Source organism: Aquarana catesbeiana, linkage group LG11, assembly GCF_042186555.1.
Source record: "Aquarana catesbeiana isolate 2022-GZ linkage group LG11, ASM4218655v1, whole genome shotgun sequence".
In the NCBI taxonomy this organism is placed as follows: domain Eukaryota; kingdom Metazoa; phylum Chordata; class Amphibia; order Anura; family Ranidae; genus Aquarana; species Aquarana catesbeiana.
Window position 1 is genome coordinate 834,112 of NC_133334.1, and position 17,415 is coordinate 851,526.

The following is a 17,415-nucleotide window of genomic DNA, read 5'->3' on the forward strand; positions in this document are numbered from 1 at the left end:
CAACTCAATGACTGATTGCAATTTGCTGCCAGAGGTCTCGATATTTATACAGAAGAATTCTGCTGACTCCCTGCACATTTTTTGATTCTGGTTTGCTGGTGAACGACTGTAGAGAATTGACTTTACGAGTGACACTCTGGTCTGCGTACATCTATATCTGTCTATATACACGCACTCCGCTACAGCCTACATCTGTCTGCATACACCATCATGACTGTATTGGTTTCCATATGTTCTCCATATATACCTGGGCGAATATTCCACAGGTAGAGGTAGAGCACGGGGAAATGATCAGATCACAGCCCCACTGAAAACATCTCATAAAACTGAGACAACTGGAGAAATGGCCACTAGCCATGACACACAATGCATACTCCTGAAGACTGGCTGTTCCTGGGCATATTGCTGGCATGGATCAGATTGTCACACAGCGAGCACAACTTCCTGCTGCATCACTATCACCTTCCTTTATATTAGGAAAGTCCTCCTACTGTGGTCATGACCTTTGCCAGAACATTCCGGCACTTGAAAAATACTATTTCTGCTCAGAATATAGTCTACGAGATGCCCTTACATGCTAAAGAGTACCATTGCTAGAATACGGCTAGATTGCGCTCCTAGTGAGCGGCTTGTTCTGCTTTAGTACATGAAGCTACACATCTACCTGCAATTATCATTACTCTACTGAGGTCATGCGTTGGACATTTCCATCTTTCTGATAGTTGAGGAGGTGAACTCCCAATCTCAGTCTCAGAGTCTCCTTCCAGCGTATCTCCTTCCAGCTAGGAAAAAATAAGCGTCACCTACCCTACAACTTCTACTGACTCAGCGTAGAAAGCTTGTGTTCCTCTCACACATAACCTGCAATGTGTGAGACGGCACCATCAATGGATTCATGCCTTCAGCATTTCTAGATAAGAAGATTGAATCTTAATTCACTACAAGGAATTGATGATGATGATCAAATGGACATTCCTCTAAGCGGTTTCCTACCTGCTCTGTTCATTTCTAAAATTTCTTCTTGTGCGAGCGGGCAAGTGTCGCTCTGCGTACTGTGATGTGGAGAGTTTACAACTGATTTACAATAATTTGGGGATCCCGGATGGGGTTGACGTGGTATATGCTTCTTTTTTTTCTTTGGTAGCTTCTGCTTAGCCATAGCTAAGGAATAATACATTCCAAAATTGTTCACAATGACGGGTACAGGCATGGCAATAGTCAGCACGCCAGCAAGAGCACACAGCGCTCCCACGAGCATGCCTGACCACGTCTGAGGATACATGTCTCCGTAGCCAAGGGTGGTCATGGTGACGACAGCCCACCAGAAGCCAATAGGAATATTTTTGAAATGCGTGTGTTCGCTGGCACTAGGATCATTCGGATTAGCACCTATTCTCTCAGCATAATAGATCATTGTAGCAAAGATTAACACTCCCAATGCCAGAAATATGATAAGCAGCAAGAACTCATTTGTGCTAGCACGGAGGGTATGTCCTAGGACCCTCAAGCCTACAAAATGCCTGGTCAGCTTGAAAATTCGAAGAATTCGCACAAATCGAACAACTCTTAAGAAGCCCAAGACATCCTTAGCAGCTTTGGAAGACAGGCCACTAAGTCCAACCTCCAGGTAGAAAGGCAGAATGGCTACAAAGTCAATGATGTTTAAAGTATTTTTGATAAATTCCACCTTGTTTGGGCAGAAAGTAATCCTCATGAGAAACTCGAATGTAAACCAGACCACGCAGACCCCTTCGATGTAGGTCAGGAAGGCTTCTGTCTCTGTCTCCCTGTAGTGGCGCTCCTGGGTCACATTTCCGGTGGTTTCAATCTCCGTTTTGTTCTTGATGGGGTTAAATCGCTCGTGAGTCTCCAGGCAGAAGGTGGTGATGGAGACCAGAATGAAGAACAGCGAGGCAAAGGCCACATACTGGAAGGAGAAAAGAAAAGAGAGACGTTAGAAAACCTTTCTCCGGGCATCTCATCTCCTCTCTAGGACTTTCTATCTTAAACTTCAAGCAGTATTAAACCCAAAACCAAAAACCTCCTTTATTACCAATCATTAGATGTTTTCTTTTTATAGGCTTTTCCCCCTCTCTTTTCACCTGGTGATCTGGCCAGTAACACACCTCCTATATTAGAGCGCTCCCCATTCTGGAGGAAGGAGCACAGGGGGCACCTTTGAACAGTAGCATTGCTAGTCTGGGGGGAGGGGAGTGTTAGATGGACTAGCAGATTTAGATACACCAACAAATTGAATCCGAACTCCAACTCACACTTTATAATCAGTTATAGTTAGTTTTTTTTCCTTTTGTGATAAAGATTTTACATCAATGAATGAAAGCTGATCATTGTAAGTACCCCTGTCAGTGCTGAATGGTTAGTCTCATCCCTGTAAATGGAAACATTCTGCTCGAGAGCTTGTTCTGTTGAAAAACAGCAGACTTACTGGCAGGATCACCAGATGAAAACAGACGAAAGCCTAAAAAAAGAATACTAATACAGCCGTCACATATAAGATTTGTAAATCTGCAATATAATAAATGTTTGATTGGGTTTAATAACTGCTTTAATTTCATGTTCCAAAAATATGTCAACTGCTAATTCAACAAGAGGGGTGAAATGGAAAAGGAAGGCGACAGCATTGTCATTGTGCAGCACCTCACTAGCCCAGATTATTATTATACAGGATTTATATGGTGCCAACAGTTTGCTCAGTGCTTTACAACATGAAGGCAGACAGTACAGGTACAATACAATACAGGAGGAATCAGAGGGCCTGATCCTGAGAGCTTACAATCTAAGAGAGTCCATCTGTATAGATCTCATGTCTGGGCCCCCACTGCGGAGATTTGTCATGGTCACCAGGGATGGGATAACATTTTTATAGTCTTCAATAAAGCAAGGGATGATGGGAAACTCTCCAATGGGGGCGTCTTCTCTGGAGCTTATAAAAGGTTTTTTTTCACTTCCTGTTGTGTGTCTGGAATAGGAAGTTAATGGAAATCTCACCAGCAGGACACAGACTATTCTCTGTTCCTAGACCCTGTCTGTACCTGGAATCGGGGTGCTCCTTTATGACTGAGCAAAACTCTCCCGAGGCAGCCAGAAAACGATGGTGATTGGTCAGATCTGCATTGCTCACCTTTAAAACACCCGTCCACACACACCACCAGTGTGCCAGATAGTGGATGCTACATTGTGTGCCCTTGTTGGGTACAATAAAGCTTTCCTTCTGGAGTGGATGGAAAGGCGTAATATTACATAGTTACATAATTACATAGTAGGTGAGGTTGAAAAAAGACACAAGTCCATCAAGTCCAACCTATGTGTGTGATTATATGTCATATTACATTATATATCTCTGTATGTTGTGTGATTATATGTCATATTACATTATATATCTCTGTATGTTGTGTGATTATATGTCATATTACATTATATATCTCTGTATGTTGTGTGATTATATGTCATATTACATTATATATCTCTGTATGTTGTGTGATTATATGTCAGTATTACATTATATATCCTGTATGTTGTGTGATTATATGTCATATTACATTATATATCTCTGTATGTTGTGTGATTATATGTCATATTACATTATATATCTCTGTATGTTGTGTGATTATATGTCAGTATTACATTGTATATCCCTGTATGTTGTGTGATTATATGTCAGTATTACATTGTATATCTCTGTATGTTGTGGTCATTCAGGTGATTATCTAATAGTTTCTTGAAGCTATCAATGCTCCCCGCTGAGACCACCGCCTGTGGAAGGGAATTCCACATCCTTGCCGCTCTTACAGTAAAGAACCCTCTACGTAGTTTAAGGTTAAACCTCTCTTCTTCTAATTGTAATGAGTGGCCACGAGTCTTATTAAACTCTCTTCTGCGAAAAAGTTTTCTCCCTATTGTGGGGTCACCAGTCCGGTATTTGTATATTGTGGGGTCACCAGTCCGGTATTTGTATATTGTGGGGTCACCAGTCCAGTATTTATATATTGTGGGGTCACCAGTCCGGTATTTGTATATTGTGGGGTCACCAGTCCGGTATTTATATATTGTGGGGTCACCAGTCCGGTATTTATATATTGTGGGGTCACCAGTCCGGTATTTATATATTGTGGGGTCACCAGTCCGGTATTTATATATTGTGGGGTCACCAGTCCGGTATTTATATATTGTGGGGTTACCAGTCCGGTATTTATATATTGTGGGGTCACCAGTCCAGTATTTATATATTGTGGGGTCACCAGTCCGGTATTTATATATTGTGGGGTCACCAGTCCGGTATTTATATATTGTGGGGTTACCAGTCCGGTATTTATATATTGTGGGGTTACCAGTCCGGTATTTATATATTGTGGGGTCACCAGTCCGGTATTTATATATTGTGGGGTTACCAGTCCGGTATTTATATATTGTGGGGTCACCAGTCCGGTATTTATATATTGAAATCATATCCCCTCTCAAGCGTCTCTTCTCCAGAGAGAATACGTTCAGAGCTCACAACCTTTCCTCATAACTAAGATCCTCCAGACCCTTTATTAGCTTTGTTGCCCTTCTTTGTACTCGCTCCATTTCCAGTACATCCTTCCTGAGGACTGGTGCCCAGAACTGGACAGCATACTCCAGGTGCGGCCGGACCAGAGTCTTGTAGAGTGGGAGAATTATCATTTTGACCTGTGATCACTGTTCCCTAAATTGCCCCGTATTTCCACATCTGTGATCCGGTCTGTATTGTTGGTAATCAGTAGATCTAGTAATGTTTTATTTCTAGTTGGTGCGTCTACCATCTGACCCATAAAATTGTCCTGCAAGACATTAAGGAACTGGCGAGCCTTAAATGAATGCGCGGTTCCCTCCGCCCAGTCTATGTCTGGATAATTAAAATCCCCCATTATGATAACACTTCCCATCCTTGCTGCTAATCCAATTTGTGATAGGAGATCCGTCTCCACTTCCTCCCTCAGGTTAGGGGGCCTATAGCATACTCCCAGTATTATTTTCCCCTTAGCTTCATCCCTTTGGAGCTCTACCCATAAGGATTCCACCTCCTCTCTAGCTCCCTTAGTGATGTCATCTCTCAGATTCACTTGTACATTATTCTTGATATATAGGCATACCCCTCCCCCTTTTTTACCCGCTCTATCCTTGCGGTATAGGGTATACCCTTGAATGTATGCCAGCCAATCATGAGAGCTGTTGAACCAGGTCTCTGAAATTCCCACAAAATCCAAATCCTCCTTGTACAACAGTATCTCTAGTTCACCCATCTTGTCCGCCAGGCTCCTGGCATTGGTGAACATGCCACATAGTTTAGACCAGTCGCATATTGTCCTCGTATTGGGTGTTCCGAGATTGCAACTAGGACTTGTTACTATACTCACCTTGTGTTTTTGTGCTTTGGTCAACCTACCACTAATGCCCCCAATACTACCCTCTGGAATATGTTCCACGCTGACTATCTCTACCTCTGGACCCTTCCCCCCATCGCCTAGTGTGAATTCCCAGTCACCTATTGTTTCTTTTGTTGATCATGTGATGACTGACCTATTTTTCAAGTGTATAAAAACCTGTATTTCTGTTCAATAAAGAGTTTGCATCTAAGCTACAATCTAGGATAGGTTTTGTTAGTGTAAGAAAATTGTCAGGCTTGACTGGCAGCCAAGTCTGTGTGGTTTTGTTAATCTAGGTCAGGGTGGGTGACTCAGGAAGGGCTGGATGACTCACAGGCAGCATCTCTGAGACCTCCCCCTACTTCTGGAATTTGCTGGAAATTTCCAGAAGAATGGGAGTGGAGGAAAGGAGGAGCTGTCTGGAGTATTCTGAGGGGCCCTGACAACCCCAAACAGATGGGTTGGCAGAGGGCAGGCCCCCTCAAATACTCTAAGTCAACCCAGCTAGGGCTGTGGAGTTCGGGTGAAAGTTGGAGATGGAGGGTTAGGCTGTCAGTGGCCCTTGAGTGTAACCCTCCTAGTCTGGGGGGGTGTAACCTCGGGCCTGGGCTTGGGTGCGGAAAGGACCCTCTTCACAACACACAGAGGAGTCCTGACCAGTGGCATGGGAGCAAAGTGGAGGATAGCAGGAGAACACTGCCGGGCAAATCTCCAGGTAGGTAGACAGCCAGGAGGGCTGAGAGGACTGGAATGGATGAAGAGTCAGTCTGCGAGGACTGTGGAAGCTTAGCCAGGGGGGCTGGAGAGGGGGGCAGCTGCAGCCAGGGGTGCTGGAGAAGGGGGCAGCTGCAGCCAGGGGGGCTGGAGAGGGTGGCAGCTGCAGCCAGGGGGGCTGGAGAGGGTGGCAGCTGCAGCCAGGGGGGCTGGAGAGGGTGGCAGCTGCAGCCAGGGGACTGGAGAGGGTGGCAGCTGCAGCCAGGTGGGCTGGCAGTGTATGAGGAGGTGGTGCTGAGATCAATAGCCAAAGAGGGACAGCTGGGCACCGAGTCTTTGCTACACAAGGGGCCCGTGGTCCCTGCCTGTAATGGGGCTTTTGCTATTAATCTGATTAATGTGTCAACTGGTCCTGGGATTTGTAGTTCTGCAATAAAGAGTTGTGCAGGAGGGAGAGGTGAAGTGTACATATGGACTGTAATTAGTTGTGTCCCTGAAAATTCCCTTATTGCTGAAAAGTCAAGTGGGCATCCCATAATACCCCAATCCCTATCCAATGTATTTCCCTCAATAAAATATAAAACAAAGCTCTTTGACTGCAGGGTGCTGTGAAGATGCGGTGTGCCTGGCTGTGCAGGGTGGGGGTCACCTGCGGCTCTCCTTAGGGGGTGCATTACACTAATGTCACCTAGTCTTGGGCGCTCAGCTATAATACCCGGTTCCTGGGTCCAGAATGGAGGAAGCTATAAACTGACAGAGGTACCCAAACTGGATGGTTCTGTCACAGCCCCCGGCTCAGACTTCCTTCCTCAGTCATTTGAACAGATCCAGGCTGAGCCGTCTGACCAGCATGTTCACGTTTCCTGTTTTTTGGTCTTGATATGAAGTACTAAGTAAAAAACAACACAGTGTCAGGACTATGCAATCTAGAAAGTGTATACAGCATGGCTGCCGGCACCACGCAACATACAACACGCGGTATAGAGTCAGGCTGCCGGCACCACGCAACATACAACACGCGGTATACAGTCAGGCTGCCGGCACCATGCAACATACAACACGCGGTATAGAGTCAGGCTGCCGGCACCACGCATCATACAACATGCGGTATAGAGTCAGGCTTCCGGCACCACACAACATACAACACGCGGTATAGAGTCAGGCTTCCGGCACCACACAACATACAACACGCGGTATAGAGTCAGGCTGCCGGCACCGCGCAACATACAACACGCGGTATAGAGTCAGGCTTCCGGCACCACACAACATACAACACGCGGTATAGAGTCAGGCTTCCGGCACCACACAACATACAACACGCGGTATAGAGTCAGGCTTCCGGCACCACACAACATACAACACGTGGTATAGAGTCAGGCTGCTGGCACCACACAACATACAACACGCGGTATAGAGTCAGGCTTCCGGCACCACACAACATACAACACGCGGTATAGAGTCAGGCTTCCGGCACCACACAACATACAACACGCGGTATAGAGTCAGGCTTCCGGCACCACACAACATACAACACGCGGTATAGAGTCAGGCTTCCGGCACCACACAACATACAACACGTGGTATAGAGTCAGGCTGCTGGCACCACGCAAAGTACACTACATGGTATACAGTTTGGCTGCCAGAAACACGCAACATACAACATACAGTATACAGTATGTGACAAAAGTAAGTACACCCCTCAGTGACATTTGTGTAAATCTTTTCTTCTCTCTTTTCATGTGACAACACTGAAGAAATGACACTTGTCTACAATGTAAAGTAGTGAGTGTACAGCTTGTATAACAGTGTAAATTTGCTGTCCCCTCAAAATAACTCAACACACAGCCATGGGCGCCCGCAGGTAGGGGCAATGGGGGGCTAGTGCCCCCCCCCTGGAGCAAGGTGTCCGCACATGGACACTCAGGGGCCAGGCTGATCCTGGGCGGGTGCAGAGCCGGCGCTAGTATAGGGGAGGAAAGGCAGCTGCCTTAAAGTACCAGTAGAGGGAGGGCACTAAAGTCATAGGGTCCCTCAAGAAAAGCCGATGCCCCGCTCACACCTTTACCCAGCTCCGCACAGATCACACAGCGCTCTCCATGACATGCAGCATGGCGCTGTGATTCTGTGAACATAAACCACTGCCTCCAGCTCACACTAGCTTCCATTTTCTCCCCACTCCAGGCTGTTACTGCCCCTCTTCTCTCCAAGTCCTGGTGAAGGGCTGAACTACCGCTTTTCTCTCTCCAGGCTCCAGCCCCCCACTGAACAATTCCCACAGAAATGCCTCCAGTCCAGCAAAGAGTCAACAATCGCCACTGAACTGGAGGCCAGAGATGAGGGGGAGGAGTCCACTGAGACTAGGGGGAGGAGTCAGCAAGCACAGGAGCAGGATCAGCATGGAGTGAAGGGATGAAAGGTAAATCTTGCTGCTTTGCTTTGCATAAGACATATGTACACCATGGGGACCCTCTAGAGATGAGGAAAAGAAGGGAACATAGGGACAGAGTGCAAGGGAAAAAGAGAAATGGGGGCAGGACAGAAGATTACACGAGGACAGAATCTGCTTCCTATCTACTTGCTCAGCTTGGGATCTGTGTGCTGATCCCATCCCCCACAGCCCACTCTGCTCTGTGGGTAGTGAGGTGTAAACAGACTTGTGTCTACATCCAACTACACCCAACTGCCCTCCAATCCCTTCCGCCCAGACAGAGGGGAACAGATCCCCTTTGTTTGTTTTTGGCAGATTAGATTGGATGTAGGCGGGTGTAAACAGACACAAGTCTGTTTACATCTACCACTCCATAGAGGATAATTGAGAGTCTGATCGAGTCCGCCTGAAAAACTGACAGGCGGACCCGATCAGACCAATCAGTGCCAATATGGGGGGGGGGTCTTTTAACACACTCCTGGCTGATCACTTCCACAACCGCAATGATGTGCCTCCCGCAACCTAGGCACCTATATGCCATCACATAAGTTAAGTCACCTAGGTAGGTAAATGATGTTTGCCCTACACATGAGGGCAATCATTTTAATTCTACTGGGGCGAGATAGAGAGATGTAGATCCAGCCGACACGGCACCGTCACCGCCCACTCAAACCCATTGACAAAAAGGGGCGGAGCATGGTTGATGCCTCCCCTGAAAAAAGTTCTGCAGACGCCCATGCACACAGCCTTTAATGTCTAAACCGCTGCCAACAAAAGTGAGTAGACCCCTAAGTGATAATGTCCAAATTGGGCCCAAAGTGTCAATATTTTGTGTGGCCACCATTATTTTCCAGCACTGCCTTAACCCTCTCGGGCATGGAGTTCACCAGAGCTTCACAGGTTGTCACTGGAGTCCTCTTCCCCTCCTCCATGACGACATCACGGAGCTGGTGGATGTTGGAGACCTTGCGCACCTCCACCTTCCGTTTGAGGATGTCCCACAGATGCTCATGTAGCCAAGGGTTTGCTACTATAGTTAATACAGTTGATGTTATTGCAAATGAGTTTGGCTCCCTCTAGTGTCTGTTGGGCTCTGTTAGGATTTTTCCTTATTCCTGAGAAGGAATACAGGAAAGTATTGTGGGAGATGTAGTTTGGAGGAGGAAGTGACTCTGTTAGCTGGATCAGCCCTGAACTACAATACAGACAATGCCAAGCGCTCAGCACTGCCTGCTGGGAGGAGTAATAAAAGGACCAGCGTGGCCTGTTTTCATCCTCTCTGGATGCCATTCAACACCTGCCAGCAGGAGGTCTGTGTTTGACCAGGAGTGAGAGACTGCGGCCTATACAGCAGAGAGACGAATTGCCCCCCTCTGAGGGAATTCGGAGCACAGCCTTGCCATCCTAGCAAGTGGACCGGCCTGCACATCAGAGAAACTTGAAGTCCCTGCACTTCAGCCAACCGGGAGTTGCGGAGCGGTGCAGCGAGGCCATCTGCACCAGACAGAGACACCAGGAGGGGATTCTGGACAGAGCCTCACAGCCATTCGAGTCCATTGTGGTGAGAGGGCACCTGCCCATTTCAGTAGAGAGTACAGTATTGCTGAGTGAGTTCTTTCTAAAGACTGCTGGTGAGACTTGTAGTTCCACGGAGGTGAATCTACTTCTTCACAGGCATCTTACAGCTGGACTTTGGGGCATTGTCTTTCTCCCCTGCGCTGTAAGGTCAGTACTGTATTGCACTCACACGTAAAGAGGAATCTACAAGTGGTGATATTTCTTCAGTTAAGCCGTCATCAGCAAATCTTTTATTCTACAGTCATTTCTTTTCCTTTGTCTTTGTGAATTACAAATACTGCAGTTTAAACATCAGGTTAGCTGAAGATATCCGGAGTTAAAAGAACTTTCACCATCTTCCTCTTTTACCCTGCATTGCTGCTCTACTTATAGTTTTGAACTCTAATTATAGCCTAGGGGGAGCCATTGAGTATATGTTAGACTTTACACTGTGTTCTTGAATGTGAAGAATATTATACTACAATTTGGTGTGTGTTGAGGCCTCAGTGGGAAGGTATTTAATATATGTTTCAAAGATATTGAGTACTTATCCCTCTGTACACCTGTTCACATATACTCCCAAAAGTGAATATAAGGTTATAAGTTTTGTATATCTGAATTAAGTGATACCAATTGTCAATTATGACTTGTGTTTATTCATGCTGTTCATTGTGTTCCATTATTTCCTTTAGTAAACTTTCTGAGTGGTTCAGTGACATTGTGTGAGTTTCTCATTGCTAACATCATATTGCAGAATGAAACCCAAGGTGTTAGAGGTAAAAGAGGATCTGCAGAGTCGGGGTAGCCAGTGGGGTATAGAGTCAATCAGCAGCCCTCACGGGGGTACCGCTACATTTGGAGTTCAAACCGAGATGTCCCATCTGGGGTACCAGAGCAGATCAGTTGATGCGTCCAGGGTGGAAGAAGTCATGGACCCAGCCACTGCCACCGAGTGGAGTCTGGAGTATGTGAGTCGGTTGAAACAAACTACGGTTCTGAGGCTACCAGGAGTCCGGGGGTTTGATAGAGGTATGGCAGTTGATGAGAAAGGCTGTCCCGGAACAGGGGTCCTACCTTCTAGACCTGAAACATGACGTGGAGGAAGATTGTACCTATGTCCTTCTAGAATGGAAAGAGAGTGTTCCGGCTGAATTCCAGACGAAGGTTGTGAGCCTAGCTGAAGGCCTGGATGGCCATGTGATCCTAGTACAGTTGCAGGAGGAGACTGGTAAGAAGTCCCCTGGGTCACCACCAGGGAGCCCTGTTGCAGGCAGTTCAACTGCCGGTAGTCTACATGCAACCAGTCCAGCATCAGGAAGTCCGAAGGTGGGGATGCCTCCCGCCTCTTTCTATCTAGACATGAGTCGTCTAGTTGACAGCCTGATACAGAGTCACAACAAGTCTGCCAATCAGGGATATCAGAAGTTACCAACCTTCTCAGGCTGTGTCGCCAGACCAGATGAAGAAGAAGAATTTGATAGCTGGATGGATCAGGCTATGCAAGCCCTAGAGGAATGGAATGTGTTGGGAACAGTGGAAAGCAGCGGATGTCATCAGAAGCCTAAAGAGAGGGAAACCGGATTGTGAGGCCATGGACTATATTGAGGCTCTCTTCACAGTTTACAGCAGGGTAAAGAAGCTACCTGATTTGTTTACAAGTTTGAGAATACCCACTAGTGGAGAGGAGAGAGGTTGTCTGAATATATTGCCTGGGTGGATCAAACCCTACACCAGATTATCTTAAGGAAAGGTGTCAACTCCCGGGAAATGGACAAAGTGTGATTGGATCGGATCCTACGAGGAGTCAGGCACAACCATCCTATTGTGTTCTGATTGCTCTTGCAGGGTCCCCGAGAGGCCCCTTCTTACCCTGAGCTGATGGGGTTATTGAGAGAAGAGGAGGCTCTCCTGGATGAAAAGAGTCAGGAGGATCGATTCGCAGTAAGAACACCCCAGAAGAGTGAGAAGGTAGTCGCCCAATCAGGTGGATGCCAGCATGGTGGAGAGCGATGAAGAGTCTGAGTGGGGGGAGCGCACCAAGATCTCTGTAGCGCAATCCACCCCAAAAGTTACTCCAGTCAAGTCATCAGAAAGTGGAGCTCAAGTTCAGGAACAGGTACAGCAAGCTTTGCTAAATGTGATGGAAGCCCAGGCCAAAGCTCTGGCTGAGGGGACGGGCAATCGAAAGTGCTACAAGTGTGGTGATCCAAGACACTTTAAAGCCCAGTGTCCCCAAAGGGAAGTGAATGCTGAACTGTTGGAGGAGTTGGTGAAGTTATTACAGAAATTGCTGAAAGACCAGCTGCCAGGAAACTTCAGGGTGTCTCAGTGAGGGAGCCAACTGAGAACCCGGATGAGAAACAGAGCTCCAGGAAATGAAGGAAGAGAAGGGCCAGAACGAGGCCGTGGAAGGAAAGAGTGGCTCGGTCACTCTGGTCATCCCCACAGTCAAGCAACCCGGCACCAGGGTCAGGGAGCCAGGCACAGAGGGTAAATGCTTTACCCTCACCTAGGGCCACAGTCAGGTCCGATCAGAACACCCCTAAGAAAGTTTGTCAGTCTGGCCGGATAAAAAGTGGTCTGGCAACACCACCCAGGGTCGCTTTTAGGTCCCCACAGAGTGCATTAAAGGAAAGGAACTGTAATCTTAACCGCACTCAGGATACTGCTGCCAGTTTCCCGGAAAAGTTAGTGGGGCAGTCCCTGATTGTGCCTGTGCAAATAGAAGGCGTCTATACCAAAGCCTTACTAGACACAGGGGCCAAGGTCATGTTACTATACCGGGATTTCTATGACAAACACCTGAGCCATATTCCCCTACGCAAGCTGGAAGAACTCGAGATCTGGGGAATTGGAACTGCTAGGTGCCCATATGATGGCTACATCCCTATTCAGATATCCTTTGGGCCAGCAGCTGTCGGAAAAGAAGAGGCTTTCGACACCTTGGCTGTCTTGTGTCCCAGACCACCGGGGGTCGGGCGGAATTCCATACTAGTAGGAACCAATACTGACTTAGTGAGAAGACTGCTATCATCAGTACTGAGCGAAGATGGATCCACCAAGAACAAAATTCACCCACAGTTACTGAAAGCTTGTTGGCGAGTGGCAAGAGAGAAGAAGGTCCTAAAGGAGGAGTGGGCGGTTGTGGAAGTTGGAGACCAAAGAGAGGGTACTACAGCCGGGGGAAGTTGCCCATCAAGGCCACCGTCAAGTTGACTTGGGACCAACCGGCCCCTTTGTGGTACTGGGGATGGATGAGCAAGCCAGGGCGCCTGGACTAGAAATGGTCCCTGAGCTGGTTCCTACCAGCGACCTGTCCAGAACAGGAAGGAAAGTGCCCATCCGCTTGAAGAACGTGACTGATCAGCCTATTACATTGGGAGCCCATATGCTGGTGAGGCAGGTGAGTGCCGCCACCCCTGTACTCCCGGAAGAAGCCAAGGATTTGAAGAATGGCCAACAGTTACAGATGGAGTTTCAGTGATGTGCCGAGGTCTTGTCCTGCCTTGCAGAAAAGGATGAAGTCTCAACTCATGAGATGGGAGAAGCTGTTTTCCAAAGTTGATTTTGACGTGGAATGTGCAAGAAGTGCCCAACATAGAATTCGGCTTCAGAAAGACAAACCATTTCGAGAATGCCTCTCCCTACACATCCCCCATTATGTTAGTAAGGAAGAAAAATGGGTCTTTCGAGGGTGTATCGACTACCGGACCCTGAATCGGTGCACCATCCCAGACTAGCACACCCCAAATCGAGGATGCTTTGCAGTGTCTTACTGGGGCTAAGTGGTTTAGTGTGCTTGATTTGAAAAGTGGATACTATCAGATTCCCCTGCACCCAGAAGATGAGGAGAAGACGCATTTGTGACAGAGGGCCCGTGGAACCCAGAATCCCTTGGAAAGTGTGGGAAACCCATGTTTCAGCTCCCCATGCACCTCTTATGTCTAAGCCACCCTGTGCCCAGAGAAAATATATCTTGGATTACTTAAAATGGGACAGTAATATTTATCCACAATATCTTCCAGGATATATGTAAAGACTATTCTTGGTTTGTTTGATTCTGAACTCAACATGTTAATTGAGAGAGCTGATCACATTGGCCTCTAGAACTGGGTAGGGGCCGGACAGTCTACATTTATTATAGTTTGTTGCCTACTAGGCCGAGGAAGGGGGGATCGCTGTTTGTATTGTTAATTGTAATTAGCTCCTGCTGTTGTGAGAAGGTGTCCGGTATTTATACTAATGTGTGAAGCTCGGTGACCACAAGTCTGTCCTAAAGGTCATGTCTCTGAGTCACCTAGTCTGGGTAAATGATTAGATAATTAGCTCATGTTAATTAGGTTTCTGCTTACAGGTTGTATTTTCATCCTGCTGTATATATTTGTGTGAGATCTCAAAATAAAGTTATTCCTGTTTGACCCTCAGGACAGAGCCTTGTCTCGTACTTGGGGGGAGAATTATTTGTATGGGTTTCTTGTTTGGCTGATTGAAGTGTTCGGTAGCTGCCTTTGTGTTCAGAAATGGAATGTCTTAAATGGCTTTAACCCCTTTCATACTCGGGGTCTCGTTACAGCATTCATATGCCCCTTAGGATTCTACAAGTTCAGTCGGATGCCTTAGGGCATGTCGGGGGCTCCTGCAACCTTTCATCATTTGATGGAAAGGACAGTAGGAGACACGAATCTCATAGAAGTACTGGTGTGTGTGGATGACATCATTGTGTTTGGAAAGACACTGGAAGAGCACAAAACTCGACTAGAAAAGGTATTCTCCCGCCTCCACGAAGAGGGACTGAAGTTGTCACTGGACAAATGCCAGTTCTACAGAACCTCTGTCACTTATTTGGGCCATGTTGTTTCTGCAGGAGGAGTCCCCACAGATCCACAAAAGCTGGAGGCTGTCACCACCTGGCCCAGACCAAGAACTGTAACCGAGTTGAGATCTTTTCTTGGATTCTGCTCCTATTACCGACGATTTGTGGCCAACTTCGCTAAGATTGCTCGACCCCTTAATGAGCTGTTGCAAGTGGTCACGGGAGAAGGGGAAGATGGAGTACGACCCAAGAGGAGTGGTGCACGCAAGAAAGGAGAGTCCGTCCAAAGTCAGTGTACCTCTCTATGTGAAAAAGCATTTTGGCAGCTGAAGAAGTGTCTCACAGAGGCCCAGAGGCCCCAGTTTTTGGCTACGCTGACCCTGGCCTGCCTTATGTGTTGCATGTGGACGCTAGTAGAGAAGGATTGGGAGGAGTACTCTATCAGGAACAAAATGGAGGATTGAGACCGGTGGCCTAAATGAGTAGGAGCCTTACCCCATTGGAGAAGAATTACCCCGTCCATAAATTGGAATTTTTGACACTCAAGTGGACCGTGGTGGATAAGTTGAGAGACTATTTGTATGGAGCTGAGTTCATTGTCAAGACTGACAACAATCCTTTAACTTACATCTTAACCTCTGCAAAACTGGATGCCACAGGACACAGGTGGTTAGTAGCTTTGGCGACTAGTCCATCAGCTTTGTGCCCTATTGGGTAACAAGAAGTCTCGTACTACACCGTATCACCCTCAAGGAGACCACCAACCTGAACGATTCAATCGGACTTTGCTAAACATGTTGGGAACTCTAACCCCAGAAAATAAACAGCATTGGGGTAATCATATAGCAGCGCTAATGCATGCTTACAGTAGCACAGAGAGTGATGCTACTGGTTACTCCCCCTTATGTTTGGGAGAGAAGCTCCTCTTCCTGCCGACCTGGCTTTTGGCACTTCCCTTGATGACACCCCTTTAACATCACATAAGGGTTATGTGAACAGATTACGGACAGTTACGACAAGTTACGACAAGCCTATGAGAAAGCTATGGAACATGCTTCTACCAGAGAATCTCGGAATAAAGAAAACTTTGATCTAAGAGTATAAATCCAGGACTTGCAACTGGGTGATCTAGTGTTACTGAAAAATCTAGGAGTACCAGGCAAACATAAGCTGGCGGATCGGTGGAGGCCACAGCCCTATATTTTGTGTAAACAACTCCCTGGTTTACCCGTGTATCAGATCAGACATGATGGAGAGAAGGGACCATTGAAGATGTGGCACAGGAATCACTTGTTACCACTATCAGATGCAGTGAGTGTGCCTCCAGTACCTTCTCAGACTCCCCTAAAGCCAACTTCACCTTGAACTGTTGTGGAAATTTTATTATATGGACTCATGTGGACATTTTATTCTAGGATGTGTATTTTATGGATTGTTGTCATCTGTCTCCCTGTGTCCGATTTAATAGGGGAGCGCTCTAGCAGAGCGCACTTGGGTTGAATCGGGACTGTCAGTATGAAAACCTTCTCATGGGCTTGGAGACGTGTTCTCTGTGTGTGTGGGCCTCCGCTGGTTTGTAAGTATCAAGCGCAATTCGCCAGACCTCCTGCCTTCAAATGTCTATGCACATTAGAGAAGCAAAGTCCGCATAACGAGAGAAACATATTATATCTCCGTTATGGTTTACACTATCCCTTTTGCATACATATGTGCTTTTATAATAGGACATTGATATCTGCCTTGTTGGTATACTCATACCGTATATTGACAACAGCAGTAGCAATGTCCCCGCAGATCTTCTCAAGCCTGTAAGAACAAGTAGAATGATCTTACTAGATACTGGTTACTCTGAGCAGTATTGAGTGAGATCCATGCTGACAAAGATGGTGGCTGTGCATGCATGTGGCTGGGTAGAGGGGGCAGTGTACATGCCTCAAGGGGATGAGACATGTACACTTCTCCCTCCCACTCCTGTGGATGCCCTCCCCTTTAGTGTCATTTTCTGTGATGTCATTTTGCATGGAGGAAGCGATTGGCTGTTGGGGCCATCATTTCCTGAGTTGTCATATCCTTATTTGGTCATATCCTGTGAGGTCACATCCTGTTTGTGGCTTCCTGTTTGTGTGTGAATAAAAAGCCGAGAGTCTCTGCCCTGCTGGGCAGATGAAGGAACGATTGAGCTGAGATGGTGATTATGGCTGTTTACTGGGGAAAAGGGGAGACATGAGTTATTTAGAGATGCATTATACCATTATGGTGAAGGGGCGCGTTAGCGCAGGTGAGATTGGTTATGTATAGCCAATCACTCCACCACAGAATACGCTCACAAAAGGAGATGCTGACTGTAGCTGATATGACGGATGAAGAAGATGAAGAGTTTGGAGAAGATTATGTGTCCTCTCAAGTTTCTAGCCCAGTGTCCTCAAGTCCAGTGTCCTCACCAGGAAGGAGGAGGATTGAAGAAGAGGAGGATGAGATGGTGAGTGTGCCTTTCTGCT

General features: G+C 46.9%; 1 protein-coding gene across 3 annotated transcripts in view; it reads right to left on the reverse strand.

The window, feature by feature from the left end:
* KCNC1 (potassium voltage-gated channel subfamily C member 1) overlaps nucleotides 1-17,415 on the reverse strand; it is a 259,258-nt gene that overhangs the window by 33,857 nt on the left and 207,986 nt on the right. For all 3 annotated transcript variants that reach the window (XM_073603925.1, XM_073603927.1, XM_073603926.1), the window contains exon 2: nucleotides 994-1,927. In XM_073603925.1, coding sequence (XP_073460026.1) covers nucleotides 994-1,927 — 934 coding nt within the window. The remainder of the gene's footprint in view (nucleotides 1-993; nucleotides 1,928-17,415) is intronic.